The following is a 21,484-nucleotide window of genomic DNA, read 5'->3' as shown; positions in this document are numbered from 1 at the left end:
GAGAAATACTATCAGAAATGCCTGGCCTCCAACTAATAAAATAATTTAAAAAAAAAAAAAAAAATATCTATTCAAAAAAAAAAAAAAAAACACCAGTATTAGGCTGAACCACATGAAACTGATATTTTCTTACATTAAAATGGTCAAATAATGGCAAAATTGTTGACTAATAGCCATTTTATATAACTTGAATACACAGTTTTCCTCCTCATTAAAATGGCAGCCCATTGTGTTCTTTATAATCATCATTCAATAGAATACAAAACAGCTATTTAATTTTATGCAGTTTATTTAATTTTAGACTATTTAACATTTTTAGTCCCTTCCCCTAAACACATGAGTAGATTAATGTTCCTTTTATGCCCCTTGATTAATAAATATTTTATAAGTTGGATATACTTACAGTTACTTAAAATTTTCTACTTTTCTATTGGGGCTACCCTCAGGCAGTCATGAGACACTTTAATGGAGGCCTTTCTCTATTTGATATGATGGTTAAGAGGAGAAAACACTTTTTCAGATCGACTGTGCTCCTATAACCCTCTACAAAATGATGCCAGGCTTCCTCCATTTGCTACTTTGAGAGGCCCAGAAGCAGGTAGTGTGGGCACATTGAGGGGCTGGAGGAGCTGAGAGGGAGGTGTAGGGCCGCTGGAGTGAGTGAGTGAAACTTAATCCTAATGGAAAGTGAAAGTGAAAGTCGCTCAGTCGTGTCCAACTCTTTGCGGTATAGTCCATGGAATTCTCCAGGCCAGAATACTGGAGTGGGTTGCTTTTCCCTTCTCCAGGGGATCTTCCCAACCCAGGGATTGAACCCAGGTCTCCCTCATTGCAGGCGGATTCCTTACCAGCTGAGCCACAAGGGAAGCCCAATCCTAATGGAACGAGAGAGCAAAAGCCAATCTCACTGTGGATGACCATCCTACCTCCAATCAGAAACACCATGCCTCCTCAAGGTTTCAAGAGAAAGCCTAGTGCTGGAAAGTGGAAGGTAAAGCCAAAGAGGAGAAGCCGGCTCATGTTAGGAACAGTGTGGAAGGGAGGCGAGAAAGGGGGCAGAATGGGATGGGTCAAAAGAGACAAAGAACTCTGCCACTGAGTGCTGCCTCAAAGACCTGGCTGAAAGATTTAGGGCCGGGGGAGGAGGGGGGAGCAGACAGGCACTGTCTATATTCCAGGTCTCAGTGGCCACAGCAGAATGGGGTTCCCAACAAACGCCTGCCCCTCGCTCAGACAGCTGCGTTTGGCTCCCATTGAAGGGGCAATACTTGGGCGGTGGTACTACTGAAAAATACCACGTTGTCTGTGACAACATCTTCCATTTGACAACTGGAAGAGTTCTGTTTGCAGTTCACACTGCTGGCAATTCACAAAATAGTGCTCAGCCCACAATTCTGGACGTTGCCCAGGAGAAGAATAACCATTAAACAACTCTTCCTAAATTAAAGTTGAAGATCAGAGGCAGTCCGGCAGTGATGGAGGAGGAAATTGTTTCCCAGAGTTTAATGTAAGACTAACCCGAGGGGAAACACTGGAAAGGAATACTTCCACACAGAAGGAGCCAGTTTACTAAATGAAGTCACTTATGTTCTTGCTCACTGCTGACTCATTAAAGCTGCACTGCATTCTTTTCTGCCCCAGGATGAAATCTTGGGTGGATCCCATGTTTCACACTCATTTCAATTGCTAACAAATGGTTTTATTCTCAGGTAGTATAAGCAAAGTTTACTTCCCTCCCATTTACGCTTTGAGAGTCTGTCTGAGCTTGCTTGAGTCTGAGCCAGACTATAAAGCGTACAGTGGAGTTGAAAGGCATTGGGCATTCTTTTTCTTGATTCCTCCCAACTCTTAAACTTATCCACTCTACTGTGCTCTTTTATGGCTCGTTCTGGGTTGAAAAAACCTGGGAAATAGATGTGTGTGTGTGTGTGTGTGTGTGTGTGTGTGTGTGTGAGTTGCACTATCATGCCCGACTCTTTGCAACCCCATGGACTATAGCCTGCCAGGCTCTTCTGTCCATGGAATTCTCCAGGCAAGAATATGGAGTGGATAGCCATTCCCTTCTCCAGGGTATCTCCCCAACCCAAGGAAGTGGTTAATTTTGTAGAATCTAGGACAACTGTGTTCAGAACTCTGCTCTACTATTTACTAGTTAGCTGACCTTAGACAAGACACAATCTCTCAGCATCCTTACATACAAAGTATTGGAACTCATAAGAAAGAAAAGAAATACCTACAACATAAATTGCTTTGAAATTAAGTGTATTAAGTACTGAAAAAAGTGCCAGGTCACCAGTAGTGAGACAAAGCTACATTGTGTATCTTTTGATATGATGCCCTGAGAAGTATCCAACATCACCCATGTAGAACTCTTGCCCCTCAACATTTAACCTGAATTTAATCATGAGAAAATAATTAAACAAATTCAAACCAAGGTACAGTCTACAAAACAATTGCAGGCTAGATTTTTCAATTCCTCTATTTCTTTGCATTGTTCAATTAAGAAAATGGAATTATTTTCTAAATTTTCTTTTCAGATTGCTCATTGCAGTGTATAGAAATACTAGTGAATTTTATGCATTGATCTTGCATCCCACAACTTTATGAAAGCTATCTATTGCCACTGACAGGTAGATTTTTATATTTGCTCTGCATTCAGTCTGTTGCTATATATTGTTTTGACTGAAGTATATGAAGAAAATCCAGACTCTCAAAGATACTTAGTTAAGATAGGAAAAAAAGAACTCTAACAAGCTTTTTCAGATAATTATAGGTATTTGTCTTTGATACTATATCAAGTCTCAACAAGTGATAGTTTCTCAAAGGTTGGTTGCAATGTGGCATGTGAAATCATATCAATATGCATTTTTTATTTAGTCACATTAAAATCCCTTGGCCTTACACTTTAAAAAGATCTCTTATCTACAGATGGTTTTGTAATATGGTACATTTGGAAAATATTGGGTTTACTGAGTTATAAACATTTTCTAAGTGTTAATACTTTTCATTATGTGATATTTGAAAAATCATCTTATCTATATCATCACTAATTTATCATCACAAAATTCTATCAGTTTGGGGAAGTTGCCAAACCTATAGAGGCAATAAAAGTTTTCTAAAATCAAATTTTTGATTGATATAAAACTTGAATTTTATCAATGGTAGCAATACTGTCTTCTTTGACGTTACTGTCTTACTCAGGTCATTTTCAAGAAAATGTCCATGAAATATCCAAGTCTTGTTGACCATAGTTTTTCTATCAGTCATTCTTTCTATTAAATTTGTGTTTGATGATAAAAATGGCTCCAACTCAAACAAGGGCAGAAGAGCTTTCCCTCCAAGCAACCACTGTACTTTGATATATAAAGTAGAAGAGCTTTGTAGAGCTTTACCATTTCACCAGAAAGAATAATAATAAAACCAAGAAGTCAAAGGTTGAAATATAATAATTAAGGAACATTTTCAAAGTAAATGTTTATTTGAAAAAAAAAAGAGTATGCGGAATTCCCTAGTGGTCCAGTGGTTAGGATTTGGCACTTTTACTGCTGCATGCCTGGCCGGGTTTGATCCCTGTTTGGGGAACTAAGATCCTCCAAACTGCACAGTGCAGCCAAATAAATGAATGAAGAAATAAAATTTTAAAAATGAGTATGTATCAGTGAGCATTATAACATATTGTGCTGTGTTTGGTCACTCAGTCGTGTCCAGCTCTTTGCAACCTCATGGACTGCAGCTTGCCAGGCTCCTCTGTCTATGGGAATTCTCCAGGTAAGGTTACCTGAGTAGGTTGCCATATCCTCCTCCAGGGGATCTTCCCAACCCAGGGATTGAACTCAGGCCTCCCACACTGCAGGCAGATTCTTTACCAAATGAGCCACCAGGAAAACCCCATGCATTATCATAAGTATTCATACATTATTATTAATAGTTTGATGCCACTGTCTTGAGTGTCTGACTCTTTGTGACCCTGTAGACTGTAGCCTACCAGGCTCCTCCGTCCATGGGATTCTCCAGGCAAGAATACTGGAGTGGGTTACCATTTCCTTCTCCAGGAGATCTTCCCAACCCAGGGGTGGAACCCGGGTCTCCCACATTGGAGACAGACGCTTTAACCTCTGAGCCACCAGGGAATCCCCTTGATTCATTCACATGAATATAAATGATAACACAGTGCGCCAGATAAATAACTTCTTACTATTACTGCAAAAATAGTTTTGATCTTGAGGATTCCATGAAGGAGTCTTGGGGATTGGCAAGACTACCCTTAGAGAAGTTTGACAGACTACACTTTGACAAAAGTTGGTATAGCTATTGAAATGTCAGTTTTGCATAGACTGCCTTAACTTCACAAATATTGAAAGAAGTAGATGTCACCACTCTTATCATAATTTCCTTGTTGAAGTTTTCCAGTCTACTACCAATGTCTTTGGGTGCTCTCATTACACACACCCAACAAGCAGTAGTTGTTTCCACTTCCAATTATTATGAAATTTGAATTTTAATGAGTAAAGAATAGATATTTAGAGAAAGGTGAACATGGCTCGTTGAAGGCAGGACAAGACAGGAAGAAAAAAGACTCATTACAAACACTTTCATGTATTCATATCACGTTCACCTCCAAACTATCCCTTCCAGTTGCTAAAACCAAATAAGATAGAAGAGCTAACACATCTATTTTACCAGACTATATTATGAAATGCTTTTAATGGCTTCATCCTATGAGCAATCATAATATTTTTATACAAAGAATCATTCTTTCTCAAGCTAATGCCTGATTTTGCTGTGGAATTAATTATAAAGTCTATATAAATTGTCTTTCACAAAGCCGAGAGTAACACTCAGGAATTTTCTTCTGAAGACTGGCATAGTAAAGCAATAAGATTTAGAAATCTTTATACACCAATTATACCAATTATGAATAATTATAATTATTCATTTATACTATGTTATGCTATAGATAACCAAGTCTGTAATGTGTCTTAAGGTCAAAGTAATGAAAGGGAAGTTAATCAACTTTCTGTTAATACAAATTGATTCTCCTATAAAATAACAGATTAGATTTAGAATATTCAGAAGGAATAAGTCCTTTGTAAAATAATAGATTAAAAAAAGATGAGTTTCACGGTGTTTTTTCTTAACAGACTGCTTACCAGTCAACATATACCGTTGCCAAACATGCAATTCTGTGGAAAGGAAGGTTCTACCACTCTCATTATATGCCCCAGTGAGTAAATCCAAGTGTGAAACACTCTTTGAAGTCAGCAGGCATTCTTTGCTTCAAACAATTCTGAAGGGATTTAGAAGCCAGATAGGATTAAAGCTTGGGAAAAAAAAAAAAGAAAAAAAAAATCAGCTCAACCTTAACTGTAAATAAAAGAAAACATGGTGAAAAGGGAGAAGGGAAACTTTACTTAGATCGATCAATTGCCACAGTGGTAAATCTGGTTTATTTAGTATTAGCAGAAGAAATGAAGGTATACAAGAAGGAAGTGGTGAAAAATATCTTAAAAACCAATATGGTGTAACTTCAGGAATTTGAGTGATTTGAAAAAATTATTTTAAGCCAAGTATTTCTAATACAAATCAATCTGATATTTTATGTGCTCTCTGACTAAAGCCAACCTCTTTCCTGCCCCCGTTATGGCCATAGCCTCCCCAGTGATCTGCCTGCTTCTCTCCTGGCTCTACTAAACAATCCATTTAAAAGGTATTTAATGTCCTCTTCTGCATCAGTGCTTAAGCCCCTGGTGGCTCAGAGGGGTAAAGCATCTGCGTGCAGTGCGGGAGACCTGGGTTCGATCCCTGGGTTGGGAAGATCCCCTGGAGAAGGAAATGGCTCCAGTACCCTTGCCTGGAAAATCGCATGGACTGAGGAACCTGGTAGGCTAGTGTCCACGGGGTCGCCAAGAGTCGGACACGACTGAGCGACTTGACTTTACTTCTGCATCGAATCCTCCCGTGGTTTCCCACCTTGCTGGGAGTAAAAGCCCAAGTCCTGGGAATGGCCTACACAGTCCTATTCTATTTGGTGCCCTCTAACCTCTTGTCCTGCTGCTCTCGGACCTGGCGCAATCCACTCCAGCCATCTGACCAGGCTCTGTGCTCTTCCTTCTGCCTGGCACGTTCTCCTCCTAGGTGCCAGTGTAGCTCTCAAACAGATTCTCCTCAGACTGGTGTCTCTCTAACTTTTCAATCAGTCCCTTTCCTGGGACTTCCCTGGTGACTCATGGCTAAAATTCCACGCCCAGAGTTCGAACCCTGGCCAAGGAACGAGATCCCATGTGCCACAACTAAGACCTGTCACAGCCAAATAAATAAATAAATACATGCTAAACCAAAATCAGGCCTTTCCTTAGCCACTCAATCCCAAAAGCAAACTGCCCCCCCAATCCAAACCCTGTTTATATCTGTAAAACTGAGTCCCTTGGCAGTACAGCCGAGATTGGCACAACATTGTAAATCAACTATACTTCAATTAAAAACAACAAAACAACAACACACCACTGCAAGCTTCTTTCCTACTCAATTTTTCTCCATGAAATTATCGCTATCTAACATATTAATGTTCCATTTATTTATCTCTCTTCTATCACAAGAATATGAGCTCCAAGAGAACAAGGATTTGGGCTTGATTGCTTACTACAGATCCCTAGTCCTTAAAACAGAGCCTGAAACACAATAGGTGCTTAATTAATATTTATCAAATGAATAGATGTCATTTCTGTCTATATTTTGTCAGACGAGTATTACCTTCACTTTAGGTATATGCACCTCGCTATTCAATGATTCTTTATCTGGGAATGGAATTTCTATCTTGTTTTTTCAAATACTGTTGGTTAAGATGAAGACTGCCATGGGAGTGGTCTCTAACTATCTGGAAAGACCTAGGCTAGAACAGGAAAACACTTCTGTGTCTTCATTTTGGAGATCTTTCCATGTGCCTCTTCATTTTCTCTTCATGCCTCCGTACCTCCTGATCTTCCTAACTCCATGAGTACACTACTGAAGACTTAGAAATCTAACTGGATGTCTACTCTCTGGGCTCTATTTTGACTTGCTCTCCAATTTTGTACGCTTTTATCCAATTCCATTGACAGGGTCATCTGTTGTGTTTTCCTTTGGTGAAAGTGAACTTAACCATCTATCGTAGGTATTTGGAAGAGTAGGCAAGACAGCAGGCAGAACACATATTCCAGGGCATTTATCTGCCCCATTTATTTATGTAGCCAGAGTCATTGTAGATATCACAGGAAACAAGGAATTTCAAATTACAGTCTACTTAATTGTAAACATATAACTATTCTTTTCTTTGTGCAATAACTTCCTAGCTAGAGAATTTAAGAATAGTATTTTGAGTCTAGTTTTCATCTAATAATATCTGTAGATAGAGACATTTGAAGTCATTCAAATCATATTCAATAGTTAATATCCCTAAATTATATTTACTTGCATTTATAACCACTTACATCTGCATGTACAAATGCATTTATAATTGCATTTGTAAGCAACTCTGAATTCCTGAAGTACACTTGACTCTTCTTTTATACACATTATGGCAGAGCATTATGATAAGTGAAAGTGTTAGTCACTCAGTCATGTCTGACTCTTTGTGACCCTATGGACTATAGCTTGACAGGCTCTTCTGTCCTTGGAATTCTCCAGGCAATTCTCCAGGAGTGGGTAGCCATTCCCTTCTCCAGGGGATCTTCTCAACCCAGGGATCAAACTTGGGTCTCCTGCATTCTTTACTGTCTGAGCCACCAGTGATTATGACAATCACTCTGCTTTAGCATCAGAGGAGGAACAGCAGCTAGGGGGTTCATCTGGCTTACCTCGAGTGGAACGTATCTAAATCATGCCGTCTGTTCGTTTTTTTAAAGACTTCTGGAGAAGAGACACAATCATTTTTTTTCTACATATAGATTGTTTGAAGATCAGAGATGAGGGGAGTTTTTTTAGGTCTCATCTCATATTCCAGTTTTAAAGTCCTTTAAATATTTCCTTGGTGTAGTACAGTCTTTGCTTCTAGAAAGTAGAATGAGAAGGAACAACTGATAAAAGTATACAAGAAGGAGCAGAGAGTCAAAAAGCAAGGGTGGAAAAAAAAAAAAGCAAGGGTGAAAGAAATCTGGCAGAGGGAAATAAAGAAGAAATATAAAAACAATTAAACGTTCCATTACTCTTTTGTCTTTTGATTCCAAAGGACTTGATCTGGTTCTTTTTTTCATAGATACTCACTACTTGAATACAAAGCACAAAGAGACTCAGGAATGATTAAGTCGTGCATGGCTGACTATTGGCTAACTGTGGATAAAGCAAATCCAGTTATTCAACAATAAAAAGCAGGCTTCCCTGGTGGGTCAGTGGTAAAGAATCCACCTGCCAATGCAGGAAGATCCCACATGCCACAGAGCAACGAAGCCCTTGTGCCACAACTATTAGGTCTATGCTCTAGAGCCCAGGAAACACAACTACTGAAGCCTGCATACCCTAAGGCCTGTGCTCAGCAAGAAGAGAAGGCACCGCAGTGAGAAGCCCAGACACTGCATTTAGAGAGTAGCCTCCACTCGCTGCAACTAGAGAAAAGCCCACACAGCAATAAAGACCCAGCAAGCACAGCCAATTAAAAAAAAAAGTCTTCAGCCTTAATATTTTTCAATAATAATAAAAGCACATGGTAATAAAAATTCAATCTATGTAGAGAGGTCTAAGAAGAAAAGGCAAAGGTTTCCACCACATCTAGTCCTTTCAACCACTGTTATAAATTTCTTTAGTAATATTCTAGAAAGAAAAATTAAACACATTTTCCTGTACAGATATATGAACGTGTGTGTGTAAGAGTGGGGAGGATGAGGGGTGTGCATTTAAAATTTTATTCCAAAGCAATGACATCAGACATTCTATGTGGCAACTTGCTTTTTTTTTCCTCTTTAAAATACAGTCTGGAGAACTTTCTTTCCATGTGCCTAGTTATGGAAGCCCCATGAATAAGGAAAATTTGGCTTTTTAAGCGTTGTACCCCCAATGCCTAGAACAAAGGTTTCACACATAATTCTTCTCCAGGAAAAACGTGTTAGGTAATTAAATGAATAAATCAGAAAATACGAAAAACAACTTCGTTGCTTTGAGCAAAGGCATAATATTGCATTATTTAAAAGTATCAGAAGTTTTCAGTCTGCAATTGATGAACATTTAGCATATTTTCAGATTTTTGGCTATTACTGTAATAAACATTCCTGAACCTATCTGTTACATCTTATACATGTTTACCTGTAGGTGAATCCAAAGTAATTACTTTGCAAAGTAATAATTCAGTCAATTACATTTTTAACTTTCATATTTCCAAGTAACACTCTTAACTGGTTGCATCAATTTGCACTCTTATTAAAATACAGTTTTTATTCTGGGACATACCACAAAACCTAAATGTTTAATGACAGAAATACACATTCCTAGAAACTACATATTATTTTCTCTACAGCCTTTGAATGAAAACTGTCAGAGGAGGTCTAAAAAACTGAAAATCCTTTTAGTCTTGCTCAGCACTAGGGACATCCTTTTTCTCAGACAAAGTATTTGTTCCTACTGGCCAGTTTTTTGGAACTTAGCCAAACTTCATGGCTAACTGCCTCCTTTGTATATTTTTATAATAAAATATAATTCTATTATTGTCTTTTTGTAAAAAGTTCAGTAACTGCACCTTTGTTAAATATAAATAATGGTTCAAGAGCATGCACATATCATTGAGAAAGTATTTATTCAAAGGAAATAGGTAGCAGTCCTGTAGAAGCGCTTGAAATTCTATCTCCTGGACTTTCACATGGATTCCACTGCCTATTGACATTAAAATAAGAAAAGTAACCTATATGCAGAAAGAAGGTTGGATTCACATTAACATTCATGAAGGCTGAGCAGCTTGAGCCCTACACATCAAGTAGGGAAAATATCCTTTGTCTACTGATGAGAAAATGTCTCAGTGATAAATGGTTACAGACAGGGGTGTCAGAAGGGCAACAGCACACAGAACAGCTCCGACAAACTTAAAAAACGTGTTTTTTTTTTTTTTTTTTTAACTCTTCTACTCCAGTTTTTTTTGTTGCATTGTGGAGCACAGTGCCTATCTCCAGAAATAAAAGAAAAAATATTGCAATGCAGAATTCCTAACCTTTACTGAGGCGCTTCCCAGAAAACAGAAAATATAATCTTTGAAAATAATCTAAAACAAAGCTTCAAAGACTTCATGATGCATAAATATTCAGACATTCCTCAAGGAAGTACACTGCACCCTGCCTGTTTGGGTCTAAAATGCATATTGTCATAAGAACAGCCTGGTCGTCAAAGTGTAAAGTCTAACGTCAACACTGGGAGACATTACGCACATCATTAAAAACGCTTTACACTTATTTACATAAATTCAAACACGTTATTACACTCGTTCAGTAAACTTCTGAGAAGCACCATGTATGATGTCATGAGTTTGTCATTTAACAAACTAAAATCTTATTGCCTCCAAAACAAACGTGGTAGGCTTTCAGTTAATTTTCCAAACAAATTAAGTTGCCATTTGTAAACAGCCATGTCTAATTGAGAAAAGGAGGCCTGAAAACCCCGGCTCGAGGGCAAACATTTTATGGGGCCTAACTCTAGGTGGCTCACTTTCCTCATCTAAGAATATAAAGGCTGAAACAATTGTCCGCCGCCGCCCAAGGGTTTTTTTTCCTCCAGTATTTTGTCTTTTCAGCAGGAGTCGAGAGGATTCAGTTCGAAGAGCAAGAAGCATGGAATAATTTAAAATATGGATGTCAATACTATGCTTTGGGGCGTCCTTCCCCACACCACAGAAACCTTCAGAGGCAAAGAGGAAATGCACAGCAGCCCCGGACAAACCCTCACAAACCCTCGGTACCTCCCCCGCCCCCTCAGTGTTTTCCAGCGAGTCTTTGCCTACGCTGTGCGAAAGAAACAGACGACTACACGACGTCTGCCCAAATAGCTGGATTAGGCTGCGGACTTGGCCCTGAAGCTTTTATGTACTGGGGAAAATGAAGGGGCGGGATCGGAGGGGAGGAGTCAGGGGCGGGGCTGGCTTCAGGGGCGGGGCTGGCTTCAGGGGCGGGGCTGGCTTCAGGGGCGGGGCTGGAACCCGCACCCGACTTCCGGGCTGCGGCGGAATCCCTGCGCCTGCGCGCCTGTGTCGGCTTGTGGTTAGGGAGTCCAGGGCTCTTGGGCTCGCCCTCGCGCCCCCGCCCTCCGCCTCCTCCTGGTCCCATCCCACCTCCGCCCACTTGACGCGATGACGCACGGCAGGTTTGCGGACGTGGCGGCGGCGCACGGCACGAAAGGCGGAGACGTTGGTGGTGGTGGCGGCGGCGGCGGCGGCAGCGGCGACGACGGTGGAAGACAGGGGCAGTCAGAGACGGAGGCTTGGCCATGAACTGGCCCGGGACGGCGGCGGCGGACCTGGTGGCGGTCTCTTCGTTGAGTCCCCCCTGCTAACGGGACAGGTAAAGATGGCGGCCAGAGGTGGGTGCGGGGGTAGGGGGTGACCGGGTCCGGCCGGCGACGTTGGGGCCCCGGCTGCACCTTCGCTGGAGGCGGCGCGGACCCAGCGGCCGCAGATGTGGCGGGCCGGCTGTCGGGAGCTCGGACCCCGGCACCGCTTGGAAGAGACTTCGAGGCAGCGGAGACTTTCGAGACCAGCTCCCCCAAAGCCCCTTGTTACACTCTCGGGGAAACTGAGGCTCAGAGGAAAGGCTTCTTCCTGCCCGAATCCCGGAGCAGCAGATTTCCCAACTAGACACCTTTCTCCCACAACCTCGTGTTTGTGTTGAATATTCGTTGACAGCATCTGGTCCACATCGTCCCAAGTGCGATGACAACATAGGGATCTGAGGTTTAACCTTCGCTAGGTGTAACAGAGAAAGAAAAAAGAACTAGATGTGTGGAGAGGAGGAGGAGGGAAGTTAAGTTTTTAGAAACTCGATTGACCCTGAGAAAACAGTCTCTCTGATACTCTTCCAGTGCTGAAGTAGCTTGTGACCTCTGGCCCTTTTATTGCTGCTTGCTTAAGGAATGTCAAAGCGAAAACACCCAACAGCATTTATAGAGCACGCAGGCCTTGGGAAATAATTTTCAGTTACCGAGTGAGCTGATGAGTGCTTTAACACGGGGTCCATTGGGTTACTTTTTTGCCAGTTCTTGTAATCTACACAGCATGCAGGCTTGTTTCAGTTTTCTGAAGGAGGCATTTGTGCATTCTGTCCTGCCTTAAGAGAACTGTAACAGGTGGAGCGAATTGAGCCAGATGACTTCACTACTGTGTACTTTGTAATCTTTTATATAGTTGGCTGAGATAATTATATATGCCAGGGCCAGAGTCTAGGTTTTCATGTCAATTAGGGACACAACCAACTCTTGATTATTCAGAAACAAACTATCCAGTTTGTGGTATTCTACTGCCTGCGTTACTTCAGTACAAGGGGAGTGGAGATCGTCAGACAGATATACTGTTTCTCAGTGAATCATGGAGTTGCTGCTGCTAAGTGGCTTCAGTCGTGTCCGACTCTCTGCGACCCTGTGGACTGTAGCCCACCAGGCTCCTCTGTGCCTGGGATTCTCCAGGCAAGAATACCGGAGTGGGTTGCCATGCCCTACTCCAGGGGATCTTCCCGACCAATGGATCGAACCTGCATCTCTTAGGTCGTCGCTGTTGGCAGGCAGGTTCTTTACCACTGGCGCCACCTGTGTAGCGCATATTATGGAGAGACCCTGAAATCAGTATCTAAAATGGCTTTTGGGCCTTGCTCAGTGAATTTCAGCGGTACTAAACCACTTTGGGGTTCTAAGAACAAATTATCAGGAGAAAAAGTCTTAAGTTGGCAGCGTAACTGAGTTAGTATAGCCAAGTGTAAATTGCTGTATATTAAGTGGTTCATAATTTGTAAAACATTTCGAGACTATGAAAACAATAAATATCCCCAGAAAAATGTGCATATGTATAAAATTTTGCTTAGGAATACACAGTATTGACAGATATTTCCTAGATTAAAGACAGTATTGAAAGACTGTTAAATAAGTGGAAATAAAATTATTATCTGTTTTAGGTGAAGGTGAGATACTCTTTCAACTTCTTTGAGAACAAAAGAAAAATAAAGCATCCTTAATTTACTACGATATTAAAACAAGTTTCATCTTTAAGCTTGTTAGAGTTGTCACTTGTTAGAATTCCTTGAAGGAATAGATGTGATTTTAAAACCGCTTTTGAGATTTAAAACATGGGTAGCTTTCTTTAGTTTGGTGGCTGCTGAGTTAGGAGTTCCAGTTTATGGTAGTAAATAATGTATCTTTGGGGGAACAGGTGAAATTATCAACTTAATATGTAGCTATTAGTTACTTATTGAGTAGAAACTTTTGAATTTTTAAAGCATCACTGTGTTGCCACAGAGCAGGGTCAGAAACTGATTTTCTGGGGTTGGATTCAATGATATGAAATAGTTTCCAAATTTTTCTAAGTATGTCCCAACATAGTAGGTGATCTATTGTGTATATTACAAATTCAGACTTTTGGAGTTGGTCTTTTCTGACTTTTTTTCTTTTCCACGTGGTGCTTGTCCATAATATTCACAACTGCCTTTGGGAAATCATTTAGTCTTGGCTTTCATTGCTCAGCATGTTCATGATTTCCTCCTCCTCTGATTACTACTTTTCCATCTTTGCAGGGTGATCTTCCTTCATCTAGATACTAAATGTAGCAGTTCTCCAAGCACTTTTCTTATTGGGTGCGCTCTCTCTCTAGGTAATCTCATCCATACAGCTTCAGTTTCCACCTGTGTGCAGACGAGTCATGAAATTATGTCACCCAGACCTTTCTGAATTTGACTACATAGTCCACTTGACTATTTGACATTCTTTTTGGTTGTCTTGAAGGAATTTATAATCAAGGTCACCCACTCTCACCATGCTCTTCCAGTGTTCCAAATCTTAGAGAATGGCATCAGTGTTTACTCAGGGGCAGAAATCAGAAATCTTGGTGTGACCTTTAACTAATTTCTTTTCTTTGAATCTGAGCCACATCGTTAAACCCTAAGTATTTTACCTTCCCAATTCCTTTTACTACTTCTCTGCTCTCTTTCACAATTATTGAAAATAACCTATCCTTCCTTATGTGAAAAATTACTATGAAACTAAAACTGTGAGCGTGGAATTGGTTTTTCATGTTCTTTTTTGTTTTTAACACTGATAGACTTTGGTGGGGGAGGGCCTGGTTGCCACCTGGGATCCCACTCTCCTGACAGGTAAGAAGGGATTTAGCAACCTTTGTGCAGTGTCTGTATTCTGGGGCCCCAGGGCAGGAAGGGGGTCATTGCTGGGTGGCCTGGAGGTGGGGAGGCCGTGCCCTTGCTAGCTGCATGCCCACATCCACCCTGAACATGACGGTGGGGTGAGATGCTCTGGCGGGGATGAGCAAGTCCCCGGGCTGGGGCCCAGTTGGCCTCGGGTTGTGGCAGGTGGCCACCGCTTCAGCAGCAGGTACCACAGTTACAGGGCATCTCGTTGCTGGCATTGTCAGCGGTGAACCTGTAGTCATAGGTGAGCTCCTCACCATGCAGGAGGCAATGCAGGGTAGGTAAAATGACGATGTGCCCTAGCCCTCCACGTGGATGACTGGAGAAAGCAGTTGGGTTCACAGGAGTGGTTGATGACGCAGATAACATTGCCATACATCGTGGCACCCCTGTGTCAAAGTCATCCATTCGGAACACGTAGCACCGAATGCCCCTCCCGTTGGAGAACTTATCCCACTTTTTTTTAATGAGAATAGGTCAGCTTGATGAAGGTGAGTTGTGAGTGAGTACACTTAAGTCAGGTCTCATCTCAGTCTTAAAATGTCTTTTCTGAAGTAGAAATGAATATAGTGCCTTAAAATCTGTTCACATTCTCTGTGGAACATAAATTGAGTTTCATGGGGCCTTTGGTAAGCTAAAAGTTTGACGAAAAGCTGCCAGGGAAGAAAAATTTCTGATGGGAAGAAAAATTCCTGGTTGAGAGCAAAATCATTACCTATGTAGGTGGCACATATTGTACTGAATATAAATAGTGAAATCAGCCTGATCCAGGGAAGTGGGAAGAGAGTCCAAAAGATAGTTCAATCTCATGAAACTTAAAACTCGGGACAACTCAGTAAGTTTGGGGTTTATAGAAGTCTTGTGTGTATATATGTAAAAACTATATATACTTTTTTTATTCCATCAGATCTATAAATTATATATATGATCACATGTTTTTAAGACGTGTGATCTTAAAATTATTTTTTATATTTCTTATATCTTCTTCACATACTCAGAATGGGGAAACTTAATTTTTTTGACCTGAAATAATATAGCAATTTGCCCTTACTAAATGTAAGCATCACTGTTGTGTGACATATGGCCTAAAAGAATGGATTACCTCTTCCTCCCATCCCATTGTCTCCATTGCCAGATATGTTCATTGTTCTTCAACAGCTACAAAACTTGAACCTAAGTTTTTAAATAACTCAAACCATTCTTTAAAAAACAAAATATAGAGTGTCTTGAATATAAGATTCATGTAAATCAGTCAAATGGATCAGCTACATTCCAAAGTTTTCTCTGCCTTCTTTCCCCACCAGATTTGGACATGGCAGGGAGGCATCAGAATCGTAGTTTTCCTCTTCCAGGAATTCATTCAAGTGCTCAAGTACATGCATTTGGAAATTGTACAGACAGTGATATGCTGGAGGAAGATGCTGAAGTGTATGAGCTTCGATCCCGAGGAAAAGAAAAAATCCGAAGAAGTACATCAAAAGATAGACTTGATGACATTATAGTGTTAACAAAAGATATACAGGAAGGAGACACTTTAAATGCAATAGCCCTTCAATACTGTTGTACGGTAAGTTTTAAGCTGATTTTGCATAATGCAGCCCCAATTACATTATTTGTTCACAGTACAAGTTGAAGTAAAGTCTGTGCCCTTTCATCTTTGTTCCTTCACTGCCCCCCCCCCCCCTTTTTTTCCTCTTTCCACAGAAATCTCTTATCCTGTTGGTGGATGTTAACTTCTTAAATTTTAAGTGAACACTTGAATTGTTTATTTCTAAATCATGATTCTGTTTTCAGATTGAAAACACTGAAATATATTTATTTTTTTCCTTATTCAGGTTGTAAGAGAATGTGGAAATATATGAGGAAAAATTTTTTTCCTGTCCCAATTTCCTAAGATAACACACATTGGTGTATTTCTTTCCATACCTTTTCTGGGGGGAGATGTATATGTATGTGGTTATGTTTTTAAAATTGGTTTATATTATCCGTGTTACTGTGAAAGTTGCCTCTGACTTTTTCATTTCTTAGTATATCATGGACATCCCTCATAGCCATGTAGGTCTAACTCACTGTGTTATATAGCTTAAGATGTTCTATAGTATGGATATACTACAATTATTAAATTGTTCTCTTATTCATAGGTAGTCAGGATTTCCTCCATGTTTTGCATTGGTCAGTGAATGTTGTCACTACTAATACATTTGTTTCTGTGAAATAGATTCTCATAAGAGGGATTTATAGAGGAAAGGTATATTTTTTATTTTACTAGGTATTAAACTTTAAGTTCATTTTATATCTGTATCATGTCCATCTTGCATCCATAGCATGGAATCTGTTTTCATGTAAACACATTCAAATCTTTTGTTATCAAAGTTTTTATTCTTATGCTACCAAAAGAATTTTGAAATGTATGTACTAGGTAACACCTTGCACATTTTAAAGTGAACATCTTAAATACATCTTGACTTAAAATTGTCACAAAGAATTTAATTTCCAGAATGTTGTCAATATTGATATTTAAAAATAAGACTATTAGAATATTCTTTAAATGTATGCATGGAATTCTAAATACCACCAGGATTTGCCACCTAAAATCATTCATTTAAAATATATATGAGCTCTCTTTTTATTTTTATTTTTATTTTTTTTTATTAAATTTTATTTTATTAGTTGGAGGCCAATTACTTCACAACATTTCAGTGGGTTTTGTCATACATTGACACGAATCAGCCATAGAGTTACACGTATTCCCCATCCCAGTGAGCTCTCTTTTTAGTAGCATGACATTTTATATATTCCTTTTTCTCCTTGATTAATATTTTCATTCTCCCCCTCAAAATCTTTCATACTGTAAAATATATTTATGCTTGAAAACCTTTTATTGGTTACCTGTCACAGTTCCCTGCAGTAGAAACACACATATACTGATAAATTTATATATTTAATTTTATAAAGTTTCCTATGACCATGAGGTTCTATGTGTTATTTTTTATGAATAAGTACTGCAGTTATTTATGATTGATCAAAACAATATTATACATTTTAATTAATAAAATATTTTATTGAAATGCATTTCTTGATGGAGTAAGAAAAGCTGGGTTTGGGGTTTTTTTGTGATGTGTTCATGTATGGGAACATTATTTATTGTTAGAAAATGATTTTATTCTTTAATGCAGATAAAATTGTTAATATGTATTCTGTAGCGAAATAAGACCATGGAGAAATAAACCTTAGAAGGTTGTTAATGGAAAATAATAAAGACTTTTAAGATTGGGGCAAGGCTAAAAATATCAAGATAGAGAGCCAAGAGAAGAGTGTGATCTAGTAGCTTTATTAGAGAAAGATAGTAGTCTTCTAGAGCCTAGAAAGTTTTCTTAGAAAAAGAGAAATTTGAAATGCCATCTAAATGATTCAAAAATAGGTTATATTTTTAATCAGTGAGGTTTTGAAAAGGACAGAGTATTTCAGACATATGACAGTGAAGTAGAAAAGATATCAAGGAGGAAATAAAGAAGACAACAGAGGAAGTTTATTAGGTGTTTCAGAAATGAGTGACACAGACTAGGATAAAGTGCTTTAAGATAACTGAGGAAAAGTTTGATATATAGTAAGAGAACATCATTTTAAAGTTTTAAACAGTGCTGCAAAATGGGGATGGGGGTGGGCAGGGAGAACCTGCTGGTGAATTAGAGGGAATCTAAGAAAAAGGTTATTAGAATGTCCAATGAATGTAAGTGTGTGGGCTAAAATATTTATAGAAAGGATAGAGAAGAAGCTGATAGAAAATGTATTGGGGGGGCAATCACAGGATGTGTCTGCTGTTTCCTTAATTAAATGCAGAGTGATGAAAGGCATTTAGCTTAACAGAGAAGATGGCATTGGCCATAGTAATGGGAAAATTGATAAAGCGGAGTTAGGGAGGTAAACAGTGCTCTGCTTGAGAGAGCTCAACTAGTAGGAAAAAAAAGATTAATCTTATAAAAAGGATTTATCATTTAAAAATTATGGAAATTAGTGCCATATTCTGCTTATAAATATTCAACCTTAGGAATTATTAAAATATGCCTGTATAAAACAGTGATAAGAGGAACAAAAAGTTCAGGGTTGGAATCCTAAACGTAACCAAGGAAGTTAGCATAACAGAGAAAACATTATAGGGATATTTAGAGAGGTAGAGGCTAAATCTTGGAAGCATGGTTCAGAAAGATTGCTGAGTAGTTATTAGTTGGAATATACAATACCAAACAAAGGAGCATTTAGAGAATAGGGTCAGGCTTTCAGTGAATCCTCATTTGTATTAAAAAAGATTCCTAAGGTAGTAAAATGACGAAGCACCCTTTAACATTCCACTGTCATCTCCTCTCTTTTCTTTCCACACATACACTTCAAAGGAATTCACTTTTTCTCATTCTGCATTACACTGAATCAGTAATATGCAATTAATCCAGGTCACTGCTGCTGCTTAAAACCGTTTGGCAACCTGAATTCTGCAGGTTTCTGATTTTCTTACTATTAAAGTTTAATAGCTGCTGCTGCTGCTAAGTCGCTTCAGTCGTGTCCGACTCTGTGCGACTCCATAGACGGCAGCCCACCAGGTTCCCCCATGTCTGGGACTCTCCAGGCAAGAACACTGGAGTGGGCTGCCATGTCCTTCTCTAATGCATGAAAGGGAAAAGCGAAAGTGAAGTCGCTCAGTCGTTTCCAACTCCTAGCGACCCCGTGGACTGCAGCCTACCAGGCTCCTCCATCCATGGGATTTTCCAGGCAAGAGTACTGGAGTAGGGTGCCATTGTCTTCTCCTAATATCAGCTAACATAACACTTGCATAATATATGTGTTTCACTGCTGTAGGTGTTCTTTGGACATTTTAATAATCTTCACAGTAACCGTATGTGGTAGGTATTATTACGGTCATTTTACATACATGAAACTAACTTGCAGAGAGGTTAAACCACCTGCCCCAGATCATACAGCTAGACAGTCTCATGGTCACGCTTCAAACCCAGGTGCCTGTGCCTGTAACCACTATCATATAGTGCTTTCCTGGCTACTGTTTCTCAGTCTCCTTTGTGGCTTTCTCTTACTCAGCACGCACCTCACATGTTGGCATTCCTCAGGGATCTTTCCTGGTACCTTTTTCTAGCGAATCTACTCTTGGGACGTCAATGACCATTTCTGCTGGTAATCCACAAATCTCTCTCTTTAGCTGGGTTCATTCTTCTGAATTTCAGACATTCATCTCTAACTGCCTTTTGCACATCCTCCACTTTCATATTTCAGGCACGTCAAAGTCAACATGTGTGAAATCTGTGTTCATTCTCTCTTACCCCTCTACAGTGTTCCATATCTTAATGAGGGACGTGATTACCCATTGTTGGCCATGTCAGAAACCTAAGTTTTATCCTAGATTCACTTTAACCTCTCTGACATCAATCAGGTGATAAATGATCAGGGCTTAGTTTACAGCTTTGATGGACTAATAATTTAAAGGTAGTTGGAGAACCTGGCATAGTAATTGGTAGCCTGAGAAATACTCCCTTACTCTTGCCATTATTGGCAGGTGGATAGGATATATAGACAAGTTGAGGACTATATAAAATATACAAGGAAAGCGTTTAAAAATGACTGATCTTGGGAGGAGCTGAATAATGCATTTACAGCAAGAAGTTTGGGGGGAAATGGCTTCAGAAAACAAGTGAAGGAGATAAATTATCATTTTATTAATTCCAACGTGTATTTTTAAAAATAAAATATTTTAACATCTTTAAATCAGAATGGTGGCATCTTCAATATTTGGTGGGTTTTTTTTTACCCTTATGATACATAAAATAATGGGACACCCTAAGAGTGGATGGCATCTTAGTTTTGATAAAACGTGGTACTTTTTTTGGGTTAAGTTGACATTTGCCTATACTCGAACTGCCACACAAGAAGAAAGAACTTAAGTCTGTAATCCCTCCTTCACAAGTTGTTTACGGGCATCAGAAGTGTGATATTTGTACATGAGGTACTAAGAGAAATATCAGAAGATCCTAGAATCTATTTAAATAACTAGAATTAGTGTTAACAATATATGGGGTGATAGTAGAATATATATAATTGGTGATTTCTTAAGAATGGTAGATCAAGAGTGGTGTAGAACTGTTATCCACAAATAAAATCTCTCTGGATGTGATAACTCAATACTTGTAATATTAAGCTCATTTTTTCCCCTGTAAAAGTAACAGGTGAATGAATTGTTACTACTTTTATTTTGATTCAGAATTTAGTTGAATGTTGCCTTTTTTTTTTTTTTACAGGTAGCAGATATCAAGAGGGTTAACAATCTCATCAGTGACCAAGACTTTTTTGCCCTTAGGTCTATCAAAATTCCAGTAAAAAAGTTTAGTTCATTGACTGAAACACTTTATCCTCCAAAAGGAAGACAGGCTTCACGTCCTTCTACTGTTCAGTACCTTCCAGAACAACAGGAAGTTTTGTCAGCTAATGACTCTCTTTCTTCCACTGAGTCAGCTGGTAGCTTTCTAAAAGAAGTAGACCGAGACATCGAACAAATAGTAAAATGTACAGACACCAAAAGAGAGAACCTTAATGAGGTGGTGTCTGCCTTGACAGCACAACAGGTCCGTTTTGAACCTGATAACAAAAACATTCAACGGAAGGATCCTTACTATGGAGCAGACTGGGGAATAGGGTGGTGGACAGCTGTAGTGATAATGTTGATAGTGGGCATAATCACACCAGTGTTTTATTTGCTGTATTATGAAATTTTAGCTAAGGTGGATGTCAGTCACCATTCAACAGTGGATTCTTCACATTTGCATTCAGGAGTCACGCCCCCATCGCAGCAGAGAGAAATGGAAAATGGAATTGCTCCAACTAAAGGAATACCCTTTGGTGCACAAGATGATCATCAACTATATAGTCAAGATTCTCAGTTACCTGCTGCTCAACACAAAGCATAGCAGTTGGTTCACAGTTACAGTGTCCAGTCACATGTGCATTTGGGATGTGGTGAATCAGTCAGTCAGTAACCACTTCAGAGGCAGAATCTGAGAGCCTGAAGATGCTTTGTTTTTCACCTTTTGTTGTTGTTTGGAGCCACTTACAAATGGGTTGAGTATAAAATCCCTACAGTT

The 21,484-nt window shown here is 39.4% G+C and overlaps 1 protein-coding gene across 1 annotated transcript; it reads left to right on the top strand.

Moving 5' to 3' along the window:
* Nucleotides 1–11,311: 11,311 nt before the first annotated feature.
* LYSMD3 (LysM domain containing 3) lies at nt 11,312–21,484 on the top strand. The gene is made up of 3 exons (XM_065935977.1): nt 11,312–11,504; nt 15,650–15,912; nt 20,645–21,484. Exons 2-3 carry the CDS (start codon nt 15,658–15,660, stop codon nt 21,308–21,310), a joined length of 921 nt encoding a protein of 306 aa, XP_065792049.1. The 5' UTR covers nt 11,312–11,504; nt 15,650–15,657; the 3' UTR covers nt 21,311–21,484.

Source organism: Muntiacus reevesi, chromosome 1 (genome assembly GCF_963930625.1).
Source record: "Muntiacus reevesi chromosome 1, mMunRee1.1, whole genome shotgun sequence".
NCBI lineage: Eukaryota > Metazoa > Chordata > Mammalia > Artiodactyla > Cervidae > Muntiacus > Muntiacus reevesi.
Note: the sequence above shows the minus strand (reverse complement) of the source record. Positions and strands in the feature narration are given on the sequence as shown.

Excerpts from the sequence above, each read along its gene's own strand:
- LYSMD3 (XM_065935977.1), top strand. The coding sequence starts at position 15,658 with ATGGCAGGGAGGCATCAGAATCGTAGTTTTCCTCTTCCAGGAATTCAT. Across the intron at positions 15,913-20,644 it reads CCCTTCAATACTGTTGTACG|GTAGCAGATATCAAGAGGGT; the intron begins GTAAGTTTTAAG and ends TTTTTTTTACAG.